Here is a 20223-nt window from a genome sequence, read left to right on the forward strand (position 1 = left end):
GAAATGTAACTTTACAGCTAAAATTCCGACAGGACAAATGAATTGATTTCGAAATAAAGCATATTCTAATATCAATTCAGGTTAGCTACTTTCTTCGGATATTTAAATTCGCTCCTAGATAAAAATGGCAAAACGATGAGCCATTTAATATAATCTCTTTGCCCTCAGGAGCTGATGATGGACGAAGAGGAGGGCGAGGGCTCTTTCGGTGGGCGGCTGGAGTCGTTCGAGGGCAAGGGCCAGGGCCCGATCCCATCCCGTCTGGGACCATATATCCACCGGATGGCCTCCATGATGGGGCAGGATGGGATGAGGGTCGCCGGCGAGGGAGAAGGGAAGGCGGAGGCGACGGCCGGTGGCAGCAGCGGTCGGGGAGGAGTCTACACCGAGGGCGGCGTCATCTACCTCCCAGACTCCACCAAAGGTATGCGACACCGAATCAGTTTTGCTAGTCATGCAGCTGTGAATTGCGCTTATGGATGGAATTCGCTATAGGAAAATCATTTGACTTGCTACGCTACCAGTACGCAAACAACCATTTCGTAGCGAATTTCCTTTGTGGGTCGAGCAAGCTTTTGTTTCGAATTTCTCCGTGCTCATTGTGCACCTGCACGCAAGACAGTAAACAAAGTCACTTGCTCATGTTGTGCTTTATAATTAGAAAATTTCGCTTGTTTGTCTTTCGCCTGTCGATTGTATGATGCCTTACACCATCACGGTGCTTCTAATTATGAAAGAATAGCGAGATATAACTATAGGTGTCCTCCTCCAAATGTACCCTCTCAAAATGAACCCCCGTGCATATCAACTCAACTACCCCCGCAAAAATTTTCCACCTGCAGCCTTGCGATGTAATGTTTTGGATTGCGTTCCCTTAGGCGCGGGCGTGGTGGTGTCGTCGCCAGGGGGCCGGCCGCTACCCATATCTCCTCCGTCGTCGGCCGCGAGGGAGCAATCGGCGTCGCCCGTGCTGGACGACGACACACTCGACGCCCTGTTGGCCGAATACGCGTGGGGAGGATTCCAGCGGCCAGAACGACTCGACGTCAAGAAGCCCGGCCCACCCTTCGCCATCAACGGGTTCGCCTTCCGGGACAACACTGACAACGAGGTCGAGCCGTCAATTAGGAAAGAGCAGGTACCTACGCACCTATGTAACGATTTCCGTTTCCTTCTTACCTCAACAGGACGCATTGCACCAGCTCAACGGGTCGTATTATGTCTTTTTCCGTGGCGTATCACTTGCTTAATGCTTACGCAATCGTCTTCATCGTCCCAGGTGTGCAGAATAGACCTAATTTTTAATCTTTGGCCGTATCGCAAAAGTATTAAAATTTGGATATGAGAAAATGCTAAAGTCAAGCTGTCAAATTTTAAATGCTGGCAAATTTTGGCACGTGTCTCCTCCATATGCCCTGAAAATTTCAATGTGAAAGCTTAATTTTAAAGGAGTAATCCGTTGCGAAAAAAATGATCGCGCGGCAATGATGAATTCTCTTAATGAGTGTTTTTCATTCGGGGATTCCAATGACCAAATTATCATGGCACATTCATCCCACAAAACTATGGTTCAGTGAAAATTTTTTAATTCATTTTTAAATTTTCCCTCAAAAATGCTCCCAAAATGTATCTCCGTGGCAGTATTTGGACGGCTCTGTTTTCTTGATTTTGGTTAACCATGCCATCATATTGAGGATCCATAAAAATACAGGTTTTCGAAGCATCTCACTTGAATTCCGAGAACTGCTCGCCATATTGGAGCCTAGAGTTTTGTGGGGGTGATCCACACAAGAACGTAATTGTATTTTCATCCATGGCTTTAGTGGAGACTAATCTTGGACAAACCTCTTGAGTCGTAGCAATGATGCATTTAATGACGTCCTATATCATCGGTGTGTGACGTCATTTAACTGGCAAGAAAATTTCTATTTGAAAAGTTCAACTATTAAACTTTGCGTTGACTTATTAGTTTTTCTACTCTATGTATATATAATGTATGTACTACTATGTATATATAATGTGAGACATTAATGCATATTGGATGGGAACATTTGTCATTATTTTTTAAATAAATTGCGGAAATAGTTTTCCGTGGTAATCCCCCATGTGTAGTGATATGCACCATAATTCTCTTGGTAAACTTTCCAGAACCGGATGTGATGAATGTTTTGTAACAGTCTCAATTAGATTCCTTGAGGGTCAGCTTCTTGCGGTAACATATTTTGTAATTATAATCTGCGAATATTTTCTCAACTTTGTCATTTCCACCTCTGGTGATGCTTCAGTCTTCATATTCATGGTGATGAGCAAGTCGTTGATCAAAACATTGCCTAGTGATTCCTTGCCCCGATAATTTCTCGAGAATATTTCATTCATGTATAAATTTATTTTATTAACACAAGGACTTTTTCATTAATATTCTCTTTTATATACTCTTCTATACTTATAGACTTTCTATACTCTTTCTCTTTCAGACTTATGTACTCTTCTATACTTATAGACTTTCCCAATTAGACCGGTATATTCTCTAGTTTCTCAGTGAATAGGTATTGGTCTCAATTTTATTTTTTTCTGTATCAATGCAACTCTCGTATTGTCGCAACGGTGATTTTTTTAAGGTTTATTCTGAGATGGATATTTAGTGCAGTTGGTGTTCTAAATATTTTTTGCCTTCACAGAAGGGAAAATCCTGGGCAGAAGAATCTCAGCAGGAACCATCAAAGAATGATATCCCTGAAGATACGAAGACCAGTTCCTCTGGTGAGTCACTTATTTTGACCTCATTTTGTTATTGCAAGCTTTTTTCCGTGCCAAAAATATTTTTACCTGAAAAACTCGAATATATAGCAATAATAATAAACTTTTGTATAAATCAATTCTATTTTTTCATTCTCCCAGAAGAGGAAATATGTCATTGCCTTGAAAGGGCGGATCCAGGATTTTTTTCTGGGGGGACACTAGGGTCTGACAGACAAACGGTCTTCTCGCATTTGGGATTAAACACAATATACAACAATTACTCTACGAAATATAGTCTTAAATTTAGCATAAAAGTTATTAGTAAGTATATGTTTGTAACTTTTACATTAAAATATAAAATTTAATAATATTTGTATTAAAAATCTCGTCCACCTTTCGAGCGTCTGCTGGGGGTGTGTGCTCCCGTCCCCTCCCCTAAATCCGCTTCTGTTGATTTTCGGATGAGGAAGTAAAAGAAAGGTGCTATCTCGCACTCGTCCGACCGCACCTTGAATATGCAGCGAGCGTATGGGATCCGGTGCAGAAAGACTTAATCCGCGAACTGAATAAAATACAAAGGAAGGCTGCGCGTTCCGTCACAAACTGCTACGGGCGTACAGACAGTGTTACCCAGATGTTCAGCGAATTAGGCTGGAAGCCGTTGGAGACTCGGAGGCTGCGCGCTAGGCTTAGATTGCTTGAACAATTGAGAATGGATATATTTAAGAGCGACACAGAGAACATAATATTAGAGCCACACTATATTTCCAGGTCCGATAGAAGTGATAAATTAAGAGAGATGTTTTTCCGAACGGATAGATATGGGAATTCGTTTTCCCCCGATCCATAAAGGACTTTAATAAACGCTAGTCTCAACCTCGTTAGAGCACTTCATTTTTTTTTGTAAGCGGCTGGTGTCCTAACACCCCCTGCCACACGCCTTTTAGGCGGCTCGCTGGGTATTATGTAGATGTAGATGTTACCTGGCATCTTCATATTCCTCTCGCCACTCGCTTTCATAATGACCAGTGAATGAAAATATAATACTTTTATTCTGGCGGTTAGTTTAATCATTTTTATTTCATTTGCTTATTATTTTTATGCTTTATTTATTTTGTATGTGCTATTTATTGAGGAATTGAAATTAATTTTACCGATTAAGTGTGAAATTTTCCATGCACTTTTAAGGAAGGAAAGGAAGCCCCGAGTTTAATATATTAATTACGGCAATATATTAATCACGTTCCAGAAAGACATCATTAAAAACCAAGAATAGGTTTATATTTTTCTCCTTTTTTCCATTCCTAGGAATTTTACTAATTAAGATCCTCAACATCTCGGTTTTATCCATCTGGTGGAGGTGTTTTTGCTGTCGCCCGCCCACAAAAAGAATAAAATATATCGCCGAAAAATGAGGTTCATTCATCTTACGAAAAATCAATTATGGTGCGATAAAAATTTATTTCCTACGCCATCGTTAAAAACTTATTAGGCTTTTTATCGATGGCAAGCGTTTCGTCTCAATAAATCTTCGTTGAGAGACAAGAGGCGACGAAGCGCTTGTATTTAGCCCTTGGGAAGTGTCCTCGCGTAGCGTAACAAGTGCTCTCGCCCGAAATGGATGTAATTAATGGAAGCTTTCAAGGAATATGTCTTCCGCCACAGTTTGCATCGATCAATTTTCAATGACGTTCGCATTAATGAAGTGATGAATGCAGCTGCGCTCGATATCAATTTCGCGAATATAATTCACTCACGGCCGTGAATGGACTTCCCGTTTTCGGCCATTGCCGTGGGAAGTCATTATAATTACTACTCAACTATAATAACTAGATACCTAACTGCTAAAACTAAATGGAAAGGACTTTGCCCTTGGATAATTTAACACAACGAATAGCGATTATCTCCGAGGCTATCGCGTTCTGAAACGTTTTGCCTTTTCATAACTTTGACTAAATGTCAAACGATTTGTGTAATGTTACCTAAGCACTCATTCTCATAACCACTACGATTTTCATATAAATTAGTTATCATGCGCATATGCGTCTAGCCAGGGGCGCAGTTAAGAATTAAGGCTAGGGTAAGTTTTAGGCGCGACTAATACTTAGTGTTGTGGGGTATTGTATACTCTCCAGGGTAAGCGGGAGTTGCGGGGGCCCTCCTCCAGAAAAAAATTAAGATTAATGGTTCAAAATGGTGAGTTTTACGGCTTTCGAAGGGATATTTCATTAATCCTAACACTATTCTATAAGTAATACTAATCCAATTAAGTAAAACGGATTAAACTTAAAAATTTCTCTGAGCTCTGGAGCTCTGGGTTCATCCTCCAAAACCCCCCCTCGCTGCGCCACTGCGTCTAGCTATAGCTTAATACGATCATAAAAGAGAGGCATGCTGACCGACGATTCTATTCCTCCTAAATTGATTCATCAATGCTTGCGTAGAGCTCTTAGGATGTATATATTATAATTTTACTTTCATAGTTCCAAAATGTTGGGAGTGACTTTTAGTCCATGAAGCAGCGTAGTGACCATGCGTTCACACATGTTAATTGCCAATCTTTTTAACTATATTTATCTTTTGCGTTTAAATTGTTGTCATTGGAATAGTTTGACTTCAATTAACATATATATGCGTAATTTGTGTTAGCATTACAATTAAAGACGCCGCGCCGTGTCGTTTATAATTGACTATTTTCCAATGGCAATGATGTTATGAAAATAATTCGTGCTCCAATTTTAATTTTAATTCTTTTAATATTCCTCATCATATAAGATAGCAATTACATATAATTGAACATGTGTTTCTAATTAGTTATCTTGAGTCTAATTAGTTCTGTTTGTATGCATGACATGCAGAGATATGTTATTTTCACCTGCCTCTCTTCTCTTTCTAGGGGGATCAGGAAGATTCAATACCGATGGGATTGTATCGACTGGAGAGAATATGAAAAATGATATCGAGTCCAAGAAGCCTACTTCTTCCCGCTTCAAGCAGCACAAAGGAGTAAGTCTGATTTTTTTTAGTTTTGAAAAAATGTGATCTTTACCCGCTAAAATTTATGAAATTCTAGTCAAAATATATTCTCACGTTTCTGTTACCGGAAAAACCGGAACCAGAAATCAAACCGCAAAGTTATATCAGTATAGCCTGCTGGTTAGTTTCAATAGTTTATAATCGGTGTATTGGATTTTCTCCGTCGAAATTCTGTTTATTTAGTCCTTGACGATTGAGATCATTTTTTGAGACGTATCAACTCTTTCCCATTTGACGATAAATGGATTTTCTATACCTGAAATCTCTTTAGCTTCGTCCGCAATAATTTTATGGTATCAGATGTAGACTTGTAGCTCATTTAACGTTACACAACTTACGAGCTCCTTTCTGAATGTAGCTACTTACTCAAAGTAACGCATGAAAGTTTAAATTCGGAGCCTTTTCTCTTCATAGAAAATTGAACTGTCAGTCGAATTCCTTATTTTTTCAATGAGTTTCAATATTTTTCCTTCTAAAATAAGAAGAATTGCGTATGCAAGCAATCATCGACATTATGGCTAAATCAGAAATATTTAATCAACCTGTGGGAACCGAAAGTGGTCGTTGGTTGATGACTTAAGCCTGAATTGCACGATCAATTTTTCCATTCCTTCCGAGTGACAACTCCACCGATCGCTCCAATTATGGCGGAGAAATGACCGTTTCACGCGATCGTTTTCCGCAATGGCTCGAGGGATGGAAATCCTATCCCTTTTTCCATAACTCGGCACGTCCCTTATTCCGTCCCTGAAACCATCTCTGGCACCGCCAATCAGCCAATCAGAACGCACGTGGGCTTACAGCGATTGTAACGCCGCGCTTGGCTTTGTAAATACGGAAAGTGACGGATAAAGCGATGGAAAAAGGGGCGATTGGGATGACCGTGTGATTCAGGAAATGATGGGTCGAACAATCACTCTTTTGGTCCCTGAAATCCTATCACTGCTGCTACCATTTTGAAGGACGGAAAAAATGATCGTGTGATTCAACCGTTACGTGGGGAAGTTATCTCTTTCTTGACGAAGTCAGTGGAGGGACGACGGGGAAGTATCGGCTACGTACTTGATTTCTTCGAGACCATGAGTCGAACTTTCTAATGAGGCTCGATTGTGCGATGATACGCTATTTTGGTAAACATGCAGCCAAGGAGGATGAGGGATTGGGAGCTCCAGTCATCGCCTAGTATCCGACCCCTGACAGCGACTGCCCGCGATACATCAGCTCAGGAGGACTCAAAGACCACGGGAACTTCTCGTCTGGCACTCCGTTTTTCTATACTGTAACAAATCATAATATCTGACACCAAATCGCTCCAAAAAACCTATTGATAATTCTAACATAAAACCTGGAAATATTTGTGAAAAATCTTTCGGATTTCGGGAAAAAAACGCGTAGGTATGGAGACCAAACCATAAAACGTCGTCGGTTTTCGTAAAAACAAACAGCGATGACTATAAACTTCAGAGCTGTGCAATCGAAATTGACCGCTTATTTTATAAAATTATGGTTTCAAGTGCGAGTGAATTGACATTAAATTGCCATTGTACGCAGCGCACATACCACGACATCAACCCCCCGGAGCAAATTTTTGGCTTCGTACCCGTATGTTGGCAATTCTGCCTGTCATGTGCTCACTTTCTCTTCCATTCCTTCCATTTACCCTTCAAATTATTTTTCGCGTATCTTAGGGCGTGAGCTTTCGCAAGGACTACAAGTCGGTTGGTTGAATCAGTCTGCCTGAATCTTCTTAATGCCTGCAAGTCCTCACCTCCCGAATGAGCAAGCAAATTGACCAACTCCCTCCATTGTACCGCTTTACAGGGTGCGGATATGACCTTAACCCGGGCGGCAGCTCAGAAAAAGGAAGTCCCGCGGGGCCCGACGCGGCTCGTAGAGGACGGCGAAGGCATGTTCGCCGGGTCATGGGACAGAGCCGGCGGCGGAGGAGGCGGCAGCGAACGAGCGCCCGAGCCGGTGGATCCCAGCTTTGTGTTTGTCACCTACAAGGATGGGTGAGTGCTTGCCCTCACTCGGCTGATTTCCTCCTACCTTCTGTAAATGTATGCAACGTTCACCAGGGCCGGATTTACCGTAAGGCGAAATAGTCGCGTGCCTAGGGGCGTCGCTGTCCACGGGGCGCCTTCTGTTAGGCAACCGGCAATGATCTGTACTGGAGGCGCCTCGATGGGCACCGCCGTCAACTGGCTTATTATGTGGGTTCCGTATGCTTGCAGGTGCACTCTTTGCTGGGGCTTCAAATGTGCTAAGATACATACTATTGCCAATACTTTCTTTCCTTTATTATATAATCAGAGGGATGAAGAAAGACTTTGTTCTCCTCTAGTGTATCTATACAGTTAGGTTCATGGGTTAATGATATCCAGCATTTCAGTATCTGACTCCGGCACCAAAGCCAAAGTGGTGGTCAAACAGAAAATATAGGTCCATTAACCTAGCTGGGCTAGCCCATCCCTAGGGAAATTTTTTGGGGGTTGTTTATGTAGAGGGTAATGACTTTTGGAGAGGTCAAGAGGGAGGGGGAATGTATTTTGGGGTGTTTATTTTGGGGGATACCTCTTACACTGTATCTCCAAAGTGCAACCGCAGGGTTTGAACCCCTTAGCCCTTCTTGCAACGGCCTTGCAACTGGATAGTTGGTAGTCTTTTGCCTCATAAGCTTGAGATGTATAATGTATATCCCTATCAATAAAATACAACCTGAAGGAACTGCTCGCTGAGTGCGTAAATAATTTTCACATTCCTTGAAGTAATTTGATATCATGTTTGTCTCTTCCAATTAATCCCAAAAACAAAGTTGAATATGTGAGGAAAGAAAACTTTGCCCTTCAAAAGACTTTTGCAATTTACCTTCATAGGGTCATTTTATTCATGATGTTTGATTGAAATTATAATTGGTTAAGGGAAAAATGATCTCTGATAAAACTACCTCCCGTGAGGGCACAAAATTATTTTATCTGCACTGACCTGTGCCTATGTTTCTCAAAACAATTCAATGTTTTGTTTAATGATTTGTATATATACCTATTTCAGAGTCCGTACCTGGAAAGAGGGAGCTGACATTGCAAATGCAGTTGCTGATTTCTTACATCTGAGACGGGCTGACCTATACAACATACGGTAAGTGAAATTCAGCAGCAAGATATTTAATTAGGGAATCGGGATGTGGTGGTGGTTAGAGTGTTAGCTTCATACCCTGTGGGCCCAGGTTCAAATCCTGGCAGTGGCAAAGAATTTTCAGAGCTAGGTAACCCAATCCCTATTTGGGTGTTATAAGGAGGGCACTTCAAGGACCACACCCCATCCATCAGATGGGACATTAAGCCATGGTTCGCTTGGTGCCTTTTTTTAAGACCATGTTAATGTCAATTCTGGGTTTTCCTCCTCCCTTTCTTCCTTACCCTTCCTTCACTGCCCAAATGACGTTAGCTTTCGGTTGCCTCCCCCAAATACCACACCATACGAATATATCATTTGAAACATATCAAGGCAAACTTAATTCCATGAACTGTGCAGCTGAGCATTAACAAAGCCAGTTTGGATGGAATTAAAAGTATGTAATAGGCACTGTACATTTCAGTGTGATAGAAATTTCTGGTAATTTTCCCTAATGTGGTTTTCTGCTTGTTAGAATTCAATGCTCTGTCCTTGAATAATCAGAGTAGATTTACCCTCAACAAATCAAACTGACACAGTTGAAAAACATTAGCAAGTGGATATGTAATAAAATGATTGAAGGTTACAGTATAATATCTGCGTGATAAGGATGATTTAAAAATGTGTCCATAAGTAGCTCATGAATAATTTAACTTTCTTTTTTTCATTGGTGGTCTCATAGTTGACAAATTATTTACACAGATGCATGAAGAGGAAAAATCTAAAAATTTTATGTATCTCAAACTAGATGACTCAGTAAACTTCGTATCGCCATTAAATTAATCGAAATACATGGCTTTATCATTGCTGATGGATGGCGTTCGATTCATTACTATTTTGAACATTCTGACAAAATCGTTGTTCTGATGAAGAAACGTTGGCAGTTCTTGGACAATAGTTTGCTTCAATGACTTCCACATCTGGATTGCCCATGAAATAACTTTGTAAGAATGATGATTTTCATATGGAAGTGTTAACAGCTCTCCTCAAGGGTGGATCCAGGATATTTTTGTGGGGGGGAACACGGGTCTGACAGGCAAACAGTCTTCTCATATTTGAGATTAAAAACAACATACATACAACAATTAGTGTGCGATATATTCTCTTTATTTTAACAGGATAGTTATATGTATGAATGTAAATGAATGAATTAGAATCATTTTCCATCCCAGAAACTAATGAGCATATTAGATCTGGTGGTGGCAACAGTTGTGCCAATTTTACTTTTCCACCAGCCCAGCATCTTCCAGTAGACTGACCGCTGTATTTCAACACCTTACAATATTGAAAAATCATTATCATTTACCCAATTTTTATTGATTTTTTTGGCACTGTAATCTACATCCAGATCGTTGTTGAATGCTGCTTGTTCCATGATCACAGGAGCTCTGCATCTGCGGACTCACTCAATTTCATTGAGTCGTGCTCATTGTTTTTGTGTTTAATGTGCACAGTCTCATTCATTTGACCCATCAGATTACATTCTAGAACCATCCGCTTCATTTTCGGTCATTTTAGAATGCAATTCGTCCATACCAATACGACTGTTACTATTTTCTCTCTCTCGCTGGTGATCAGTATGGATGGCACGTTATGTAGCTTGTCACTCATTTCATTGAATTCAACGACCTAAGTTAGGTTGTCATCTCTTTAGCATTGTAAATAACCAAAGAAAAGAAAGTTCTCATGCATATAGTGGTAAATATTGTCACTATGTTAAATTACATAAATGAATGACTGTCTTAACATAAACAATAAATGGTTAGTAACGAAATTAGACTAAAGTGAGTGAAGAATGTTTTTGCGCACTAAATTTGTGAATAATTAATGGCAAATGAACTTTTTAACAACTAAATCAAAGCTTTTATTTTGTGAGTAAAATTAGAAAGATACGTCAAACTACATTAACAATACTGACGGCGTCAAGGGGATAGTAAACCGAAAATGCTAAAATTTCAGCATGAGAACTTTATATGTATTTCTTATGGAAATGAGTCAGGGCCTATTCCAGGGCTTCATGGGCTCTGCAGAATAATATTTTAACCGTTTAAACCTTCCCTGAACTTTCAAAAATATTTTAAAACCAAAATTAGCCAAATCAGTCCAGTAGTTCTCGAGTTTTAGCAGGACTAATGCACAGCAATGCATTTTTATCATATAGATTTATAACCAATTTAACAAAATGCAATGAAACCTTTGATTTCATTTTCACTCAGTCCAGATTTTTATGATAAAAATTATTTTATGGGCGCCATTCAAAATTTCATCAATTACCTAAATTAGTCTGCTTTGGCAGGTTTTTTTCCTTCTCTTTTCAATGTACATACTTACCTCTATAATGTTCTTATATCAAAGTTTGATTTTCTTCGCCGAAAAAGTGTATCTCAAAGGAGTTGATGCGTAGTTTTCCGCGGCGTTGTCTAGATGATGTCTCCATGTTTCTGGGTTTCACCGCGTGGATTTTCTTTGTGACGACAGTTTCTCCGGTATTCCACATTTGACCTGAAGACGCCGGTTGGAATACCAGAGAAGCTGTCGTCACAAAGAAAATCCACGCGGTGAAACCCAGAAACATGGAGACATTATGTCAAAGGAGTTTAAAATTTTCTTTTCATCCTTGTTCCCCATGGAAACAGTGTGGATACGCATGAAGTGAAGTTCCAAGTGAAGGAGAACTCTCTTGGACTCAATGCCTCTGAGGTTGCCCGGAGAATAGGTGAGGTTATTGCTGGTATATAGTCATTTTAAAGATGTTTCAGAAATTTTTGCACCAAGTAAAACTTTCATAGTCTTTCAAAACTCCTATCACCTTGAAAATAAAGTCTATAGTCACTTTTTGAAAAATTTCCATATCATACAATTGCTTTTCTTGTAAAAATGAAGAATTGCATACATCCTTCAAATTAAGGAATGCTTTATTGCTCTTACTTAAAGTATTTAATTCTTTTATAAAAAGTGCAGAGCACTTAACAATTGACAGTGGTGATGGATTAAAGTAATTTTCATTCATTCCTAATAAAGAAATGATCATTGGTATCATGTTTCACATTTGCACAACATTTGAGATTATTTCTTTTAAAACTTGTCATCACATATCTGGTCTTCAAAGTATGATTTTGTTTTGTATGTATGGAAAGCCTCTATTTTGGTATTTACATTTCAGGGAGCATCAAAGGAGCTCTCAAGGAAGAGATTGGTGTTGAAGTAACATCAGCAGGGATTGGCAATAATGTGAGTGACTGTAAAACCTAAATAAAATTTTGCGGAGGTACTAACTGGGTGAAATAAGATTTCGAGGGGTTATTGTCCTAAAGCTGATTAAAATAGGAATTAAAATATCCTAAATTGGTTTTTCGATTGGCTGGACAACCATCATTGATGAAGAGAATGTGTCTTAATCTGCCCAAGGCTCATGTTTGTGTATCCACATTTCAGTAATTATTTTGACATCTGGCATGCAAAGTAAGCTATGTACATATGTGGATACTCAACAAGCAAATCAAAATTATGTCTTAAACTGCAAATGTTTTGATGGATAATTGATATTGCATTTCTATGAAAAATGCAACTGCTAAGAGAATGTAACATCATGAGTCACAAATTACTAATACATATCTTCAAGGCATGCTCAGGTTCATTTTCAGCTTTTCTCATTAGTATTTTTACCTCCTTGTATCAACAAATACTTTTGATGTTTATTTCGCTTTGCTCCATTCAGGACTTTCCTCCTTATGGGACAGATTACTTCCTTGATGTATAGGGGACTGATGTAACCCCCTAGGCATCTTGTTGAAAATTCCCTCTTAATTCTTCTTTTGGTCAAAAAATCATCGACTTTCTCTCAGAGGAGCCCCACATGTATTCCAAAGGGGTCCGCTGTCAGTTATGCACTTTTAATCGGAAGCATCAGTCATTGTCATCCTCACTGATTGTAACCCCCAATTCAGTTCCAATTTTGCAGATCCCCGTTGATATGTTTTCATTTTTTTTGGAAGAATAACCATGAGTTTCCACTGACAAGGAGTTAGAAACCATACACTGCTCAAGGTCATCAGATTGCTTGGTGGCTGGAGGAAGTTATTTCTCCAGATGAGGGTTTTCTCTTCCTAATGACTCGATTTTGGCAGAGCTCTCATCAACTTCTTGCTCTAGGACTTCAACACTGTGGATAGCTCACTAAATCGCTATGGTACAATTTTTCAATTAACTCAAATTAGCATCGATAGATTTTATATCCGCTTAAAATTATTATAAATAATTTATAAATTGTATCAGTCAATATAGCACTCAATGAGCTGATGGACTTGTTTCACCGCTCATGTTTGATCTTTGAATTACACAGAAACTTTACACTGGTTACACCACCAAACTTGTCCACCAGTAGAAATGCCTTCAATTTCCTGCTTAGTTAGATGGTTTTCAAAACAGCTCCCATGAAATTCACAACAACAGTACGTGCATTCCAACTGCACTGTGTTCCGAACAGATTTTTTTTAAATCTTACATGAATTCATGTTCGTACTCACTCACTTGTATTGCATAACTGTCGGTTAAGGAACAGAGCGAGCGACTAGACATTCTTACTCAATGAAAGCCAGAATGAAACTGGATAGATTTATTTATGAATCATTTGGAAACAATTTAAGTTCATCTAATGAATTGTTTTAAATTATGTATAGGATGGGATGAATTTACTGCCAAATGTTACAATGGGTTATATCTGATCGCTCTATTTTACAGAACAAGGTGGTCACCATTGGTGGTGATGGAGTGGTGGTGTCTGTTGTCCCAGCCACACCCCCCTTGCCTGGTCCCCGATCTGCTGCTGTAGAGCTTGCTGGGATGGCTGGGGGTCCCCTGGGGTGGGGTGCCGGGGGAGTTCCTGGGGGCGGCTCTGCTCTCATTGGACCTGGTGCCACAGCCATTGACAATGGTGCCTCAGAGAGGCAGCTACGCATCCTCGTGTTCCTTGCTTGTGGGGTACTGGCCGCAACCTTCATTGGTGTCTTCACCCTCTTCATTGTTAGGAGGCATGCAAAGTCTCGTCAGAAGCTGCGAGGATTGGGTGGGAAGGAAGATGCAGAGGCCAGCAAGGATTATCAGGTAAGTCAGGGTTAGTAATAGTAATAAATAAATATGATGGTATTATAATGGTATTGTTATATGGAGGATTAGAGAATTGCTCTGATCATTTCCTGTCCCCTCATGTATCTCCCTCTTCAGTTTTTTTTTTAAAGGCCCACTCTTTTTCATTCTGTCTATAAATCCTATTCTCTTCTTTCCCCTACTCTGCCTACGAAGCATTCTTCTCTCTAGTATGGTTTTTAATATACTCTCCCCTCATAGTATGCACTTGCTCCATCCAAAGCCTCCAAATCTCATCTATAAGCTTCCTCTCCTTGCCCACCATATCTAACACTTTGTCATTCCTCTTCCTCTCTATCCTCTTCACCATCTCCATCCTCCTTCTCACCCACATTTCCAATACTTCCAGTCTCTTCTTGTCCTCCATCCGAAACATCCACGTTTCCAAATGTTAAGAATCACATCCATAAAGCACTACACTCCAGATTAGATTCTTTTCCAGCCTTTTCTTTAAACTCTTACGTTATGATCCTCTCATCAGCTCTTTCCTGTTCATAAACCCCTCCTTCCCCATGCATTTCTTAGGCTTATGCCGTTACTAATGGGCTTCTCAAATAGCTGAACTCATGCACCTGCTCAAGTTTGTGAACACCTACTTTTTACCCAGTAACTTCATGGCAAAATTAGTGGTGCCAGAACGCACTTTCCTTAAATTTCTTTAGAAGTGAGATATTACTCCGTGTGTTTTTTATTACAAGTCATTTTTTGCATTTTCTAAGGAAACGAACATATAAATTAGAAATTTTGAGGCGGCAAAATTGAAAAATATGTTATTTGACTATTACGTCTTTTGTTAACCGATGCTGGAAAGGCACTGTTGCTGTTGACACAAGTGCTATTACCTTGATCCTCACATTCCTTGCTTATGATGCTTTACAAAACCGCACAACCTTGGACTTCTTAGTTACTATAGTTTTGTTAAAAACATGTCCAATACAGTTGAGAAAAACAGAAATTGTTAGATTTATTTGACTCTCAACCCATCTAGGACCTCTGCCGAGCAAGAATGGCGACCAAAGCAGCACCTTGTGCTCAATCAGCTCATCCATCGGCAGCTGGAGAGAAAACTGAGGGTGGAGGTCATGGTGGATCAAGGGTGGCCAGTTTGTCAAAAGAAGGAGATCCACCCAACAACAGTCCTTCTTCAAGGTCAAGCACATCTTCCTGGTGAGACAATGCATGCTCTACCCCCTCCAACAAGCATGAGCATGGAAATAGCACATTTGGAAATGCTGATGCTACACACTCATCTCAGTATTTCACTCCCACATCCTCTCAAGCGATAAACTAATATCAGCTCAAGATTGTCACCCATTCTTTCACAACATTGCACAAAAGTATTTGCTATTTTAGATAGTCCTCAGGCTGAGATAAGTTTAGATGGTATTACTTACTACCTACCTTTTTTATATTTTATGATGGTTTCTGGTTCTCACATTGTTGGATTTTAATTTCCCCTGATGGAAATTTATAGGTAAAGTCAATATGCTCATCAAATTGACATCTAGATCATCAGTTACGATCATATTTTAAGTAGGCTAATCACATAGGTAATTGTTTCATAGAAACCACTAATCCTCTAAGATCGCAAGGTTGTTGGTCTACTTTCATGACAACTTCCTCGATTTGTTTCTGTTCTACTATTTGGTCTGGATTATATTAGACTGAGGCATATTCATGTCAATCATACTGTATTTCTTTGTTCCATTTTGACAATAATCATGATAATCCTCTCAGAAAAATCTAAATTCTCAAAATATTTTGAGCTATTTCTTTTTCAAAATGCAACAAACCCTGCATTTCCCTCATTATCCCCTGATTACAATATCCTGTATTCCGCATTCCATAAGTCACCATTGTTGGGCCACCTAACTTCGTTTATCCCCGTGATGTCTATATTTTATATCTATTCATTTCTAGTTTCAGGTTTTCCAATTTCCCAATCTTCCTCTATGATTTAACATTCTATGTTGCATTTCTATGCAAAGCATTCTCTTTTGATTAGAGCCTCTTGTTGTCCCCTGATGGATCCCAGAGGCAGATCGCCTGGCAGAGATCCAAATGGCTGACTATTATTCCAGAATCTTTAACCCGAGATTGCTTCATTATTCTTCTAACTCCTGACACGTAGGAAAGGGATATCCAGAAGGATCTTTAATGGATTGATTTCCTGTTTCCTTTTCCATTCTATGCCATTTACCTTGTGGCTCATCTGTCCCTCGGGATGGTTTCCCATTCCAAGAGCAAGAGGGTTCCTTCCTTCTACTTGCTTTTTTGCCCTCCAAAGAGGCCATTGGCACCTGTTAGAAGGTGATCTCCTCATCGTGAGAGATACTCAGTCCTTGTATTCCTTAGCCATTAAACAAATGTGGCCCCTTGTCCATCAGTATGAGATGGAAAATAAGATTTTCCCCTCATTGGATCAAAGGACTTGAGACCACTTCCTTGAATCTCCAGGACTTTTGAGGAAGAAAAATTTGGAGCACCACTCCCAAATGAGCAATCGTAATAAATCTACAAAACACCACTTTATAACAAAAACCTTTGTTCCTACACTTTTTCAGCTACTTCATTTGCTACTTTAATGCTTTGAACCATTTTATCTACCTACTACCATCAGTATCACACCTGCCCATAGAGATAGATCCAGCCCTAATATTTAGTTCATTAATACATTTTTGGAAATAAATTTTTTGTATGTATTGGGATTTATATTATCCTGTAATCAGAAGGTATTTCTTTTAAAACTTAGAGAAGATTTCATTTTTCCTTAGGACTATTCAACTCTCCCTTTGCTCTATTGCTCTAACCCATGCCACGATTACACCAAAGCAGAAAGAGGAACAATTGATAGACAAGTCAATGAATATAAACAATTTGGTTTATTAAGCCCTCATGATTGGGATTTTGAGTAAGGTGAAGAATGTACAGCAAAAATTAACTTAAGCCAGTCAACATTTTGATTAATCTATATTTTTTTATAATCATCCTGATGGATTTCTTACGACTCGCCGCCACTTTATCCATTCATTATTATCCTAGAAAATCGCATGCTAAATTTTCATTTTAGCTCAGACCATTTTGGATAGCAATGGTATTAAAATATGTAATTGTGTATATTGAAAATTTTGCCCAACTTAAAACTATTTTCTATGAAATACAGTGACTCAAAAACCATTCATTCAATTAAGTATCAACCATCCATTAATTTATTACATCTGCAACCACCATTGCATTGATTTTTAGCATAGTGTACAGTTTAATTAATGGAAACCCTTAATGTGAAACCTTAATTTCTGAGAAAAGGTTTAAAAAGGCATTTTGGCTTCTAACTTTATTTTTCTTCCATGATTTGAAAAAAAATATGGGGTCTAATTCTATTCAACCATTTACCTCATTGTAAAATCAATTAAAAGTAATTAGATTGATGATGATTTTACTGCTTGTACTTCTTAGTTTCACAAAATGCACAAACCGGGTGATGATGAACCCTGAAAGAGACAACTCAGCCGCTAGATTTTCACTTTTTTATTTTTTATGTAATTCATAGTACCTAAATAACAAATTTCTGCCTGTTTTTTTACTCCTGCTTTATCACATTCACCAGGTACCATAAGTGCAACACTGCATCACACGTGAAGTATGTTTTGGTCAAATAGCTTTCCTAAAAACTAACCAATGAGATTTTCTTGTGATCTGATGTTAATATTTTTCCATTCTACTTACAGGAGTGAGGAACCAGCTCTCACCAATATGGATATCTCTACAGGCCATATGGTTTTGGTAAGCTAATGATGAGTGCTTAATATTCTCATTTATTACATTCACCCAACCACTCAGTTCAAGCTGATTTGCATCCAAAAGTATATCCTGGAAAAGATGCCCATTGCTTTAAAAGTGCATATTTGTATCAGCATGTGTGATTCAAGTTCATTATGATAATTCTCTCAATTACTTTGGAATTGAAATCATAAAATGCTATTTATCCTCAACTAAGCTTAATGAAGGATGAAAACAATTGTATGCAAAAGAACATTATCATGAGACACCAATTGAGGAAACTAGAAAATTTCTTATACAGAGAAAAAATAAATTATTCTTATTTTTGCCTTATTTTCCACAGTCTTACATGGAAGACCATCTAAAAAATAAAGACAGACTTGAGCAAGAATGGGTGGCCCTGTGTGCATATGAAGCAGAGCCTTGTGCAACAACTGTAGCCTTGTGTGTGAGTATTTAATGGAAATTTAATAATAATAAGAGTCCAAAAACTCGAGGGGGCACATAAGATATCTTGAGCTACATTTACTTTTATCGTAATGAAAAATAATCAGTGACATGCAAAGTTCAAGAAAGTTTTATTTAAAATGATTATACACATGTACAAGACAATGCCATCTTATTATATGAAAAAGCTATAATTATGGTTCTGCAATGGTCGGCAATGCGAGCAGCCCTGCAAGGGGGCCCTGCCATTAAGTGCAACACTGCATCACACGAGGAATAGGTTTTGGTCAGCTGGGGTCAACACTTCAGCATAGCCAAATAACAAAAAATTTGCTCCAGCAAGAATGAAAGGCAAATATTGCCCTGCAGTGAAAGCATTAACACTACTAGAATGATAGGTGGCAATCAATTGACTGTTTGCGACTTTCTTTTGTGTGCCACTTTGTAATGCTTTGATGCATGAAGCTGAGTTCTTTTTTAATTTTAATGTTGTGAAAATCAAGATTTTTTGGGGATGCTTCAGGTCATGAGCAATCCCAGCTTTTACCAATAATGACCTCAAGCGGTCAATCGACCACTCCTGTATTTTATACCATTACTTATGTCTCATGGTGTAAATTAGGTCAAATACTGTAGTGCGTGACTTACCACACATGCACACTGCTCTCTCTGTCATCAAAAAAATTTTTACATATGATTTTACCATTAATGTGAATGAGGAACACATTAGCAACACCGCAGTATATTGCAACTTATAGAAGGAATCACTGATAATTATTTTATGGGCAGTGCTGATAACTCCTTTTGCTAAAATGCACAGTTGTGTTTATGCATTGTTGCTGGCAGCAAAGCCAGATGCTGCCACACCCCCGCTAACCCTGACTGCTTGTAGGGTTGGCCGTGAGCACCCAGGAAATACATACCCTACCATATCAATGATGTGTTATAGCCATTGAGTTAACTTGAATGGAGCCAAACCCAGGGTAAAGCAGATGAACTCGTGGACACAGCAGAAGTGCACACGGTGACTGAACGGCATGCACCGAATCTTTGCCTCCTGCCAAAAAATGGAAAATGTTTTTTTAATTAAACGCAACATTAAACAAGCTAAATTACTGCTCAGCTATTTTTAACCTTGGTTTTTCGTTGTACAGCCATCAGGCGGCAAACTCAGATATCCATATTTTTTTTCAGATGTAGATTATGCAACCCAATTGAAGGCAAGAATTTTGCATTCTATAGTAAGACAAACTCTTTTTTCTGTTCCATTGTTCATGATGAAGTATTCACAAGAGTAAAGAAGTGCTTACATTGGGACCACATCTGTAGCATTTCATTTACATCTGTCATCATGTTTAAATCTAATAAAAATACAAAAATAATTAGTTTTGAAGTGATATGTACTTGTATTTTAAAACACATGATGTACTATTTTTCCCAATGTAAATGAGACACATTTTTATAATACAATTATGACATTGATCAGTGCAATTTATACTGTTTGCAATATGTAGCCATATATTAAGGTCATTGTTTTAAGGTTCATTAGATACTTTCTTCAGCCCCTTGACATTATGCAATATCTCTCTGCAATATTTGCAACTGAGATCTGACATACAAAGGAAAGTGGCTTTTAGGTACTCATTAATTATATTTAAACATTGCTTATTAAGCTATAGTAAAATAACAAATTTCATGAGAGAGCCATATTAAGCATTACAATCTTTTCAATTCCTTCTTTCAGCAATTATGGGAGGGTCACCCTTCTGACCTCCTCCCCCTTATCCACCATTGGCCTATCCATTGTAAAGATTTCTATGAAAAAATATGTAACTTCAAGTTTTAGCGGAAAATGTTGGTTTTTTCCATTCTGTGTTTTTTTGAAGTTTTTTGAATGCACAA

The 20223-nt window shown here is 38.8% G+C and overlaps 1 protein-coding gene across 1 annotated transcript in view; it reads left to right on the top strand.

Annotated features, from left to right (window-relative positions):
• Positions 1-20223, top strand: part of LOC124159199 — a 224783-nt gene that overhangs the window by 188311 nt on the left and 16249 nt on the right. The window contains exons 9-20 of the mRNA XM_046534846.1: positions 169-424; positions 879-1138; positions 2679-2760; positions 5636-5745; positions 7597-7787; positions 8827-8913; positions 11586-11665; positions 12113-12180; positions 13690-14052; positions 15083-15261; positions 17823-17877; positions 18218-18322. Of these exons, the coding sequence (XP_046390802.1) occupies positions 169-424; positions 879-1138; positions 2679-2760; positions 5636-5745; positions 7597-7787; positions 8827-8913; positions 11586-11665; positions 12113-12180; positions 13690-14052; positions 15083-15261; positions 17823-17877; positions 18218-18322 (1836 nt within the window). The remainder of the gene's footprint in view (positions 1-168; positions 425-878; positions 1139-2678; positions 2761-5635; positions 5746-7596; positions 7788-8826; positions 8914-11585; positions 11666-12112; positions 12181-13689; positions 14053-15082; positions 15262-17822; positions 17878-18217; positions 18323-20223) is intronic.

This window comes from Ischnura elegans, chromosome 5 (assembly GCF_921293095.1).
Source record: "Ischnura elegans chromosome 5, ioIscEleg1.1, whole genome shotgun sequence".
NCBI lineage: Eukaryota > Metazoa > Arthropoda > Insecta > Odonata > Coenagrionidae > Ischnura > Ischnura elegans.